Below are 622 nucleotides of genomic sequence, written 5' to 3' on the forward strand. Positions count from 1 at the left end.
CCGCCGCCGCCCCCCCGGGGCCGCGCAAGAGCGATCCACGGGGCCGCAGCTTCAGCATCGAAAGCATCCTCGCCCAGGGCTTGAGGCAGCCTCCCCCCCCGGGGGGAAGCCCCAAACCGGCTCGGGAGAGCCCGGTCGGTTGCCTCGCCGGTTCTTTGGTCGCCAACGGTGGGTTCGGGCCGGCCCTCGATGCTTCTTCCCTCGTGTTCGACTCCCGGGTGCACGGGAGGCTTTACCACATCGGCATCCCTTTCCTCTCCTGCTTCCCTCTTCACTTCTCCGAGGCGGTATTTAATTTTCAGTAATTGCCCCTTCATTATTCCCACCCCCCCACCCAGTCCAGGTCGCTGCTCCGGGGGCGAGATGGGAGGGAGAGACCGGACTCAGACCTCACCAAGCGGGTAAAGACCCCCAAAAAACCCCCAAAACTCCACCAAAAAAAGCGACGGTAAAGGTGACTCAGGATTTCAGGGCATTTTCAAGGCACGTCTTGCTGCGGAGCTCTCTTTAGCCATTGCCTCCCACCACCCCCCCCCGCCAGATCGACTTTTAAAGGTAAACTGGTTTTCTTTTCCCGTGGGTGGTGGAGGTACAGAGGCAGGCAGTGGGGGGATCCCACGCT

At 61.7% G+C, this 622-nt stretch overlaps 1 protein-coding gene across 1 annotated transcript in view; it reads left to right on the plus strand.

Annotated features, from left to right (window-relative positions):
* FOXL1 (forkhead box L1) overlaps positions 1 to 305 on the plus strand; it is an 882-nt gene extending 577 nt beyond the window's left edge. Inside the window, exon 1 of the mRNA XM_010579637.1 lies at positions 1 to 305. This exon is cut by the window's left edge and continues 577 nt beyond it. Within this exon, the coding sequence (XP_010577939.1) occupies positions 1 to 305 (305 nt within the window).
* The last annotated feature ends 317 nt before the right edge of the window (positions 306 to 622 follow it).

This window comes from Haliaeetus leucocephalus, unplaced genomic scaffold, assembly GCF_000737465.1.
Source record: "Haliaeetus leucocephalus isolate CR32 unplaced genomic scaffold, Haliaeetus_leucocephalus-4.0 Scaffold668, whole genome shotgun sequence".
NCBI lineage: Eukaryota > Metazoa > Chordata > Aves > Accipitriformes > Accipitridae > Haliaeetus > Haliaeetus leucocephalus.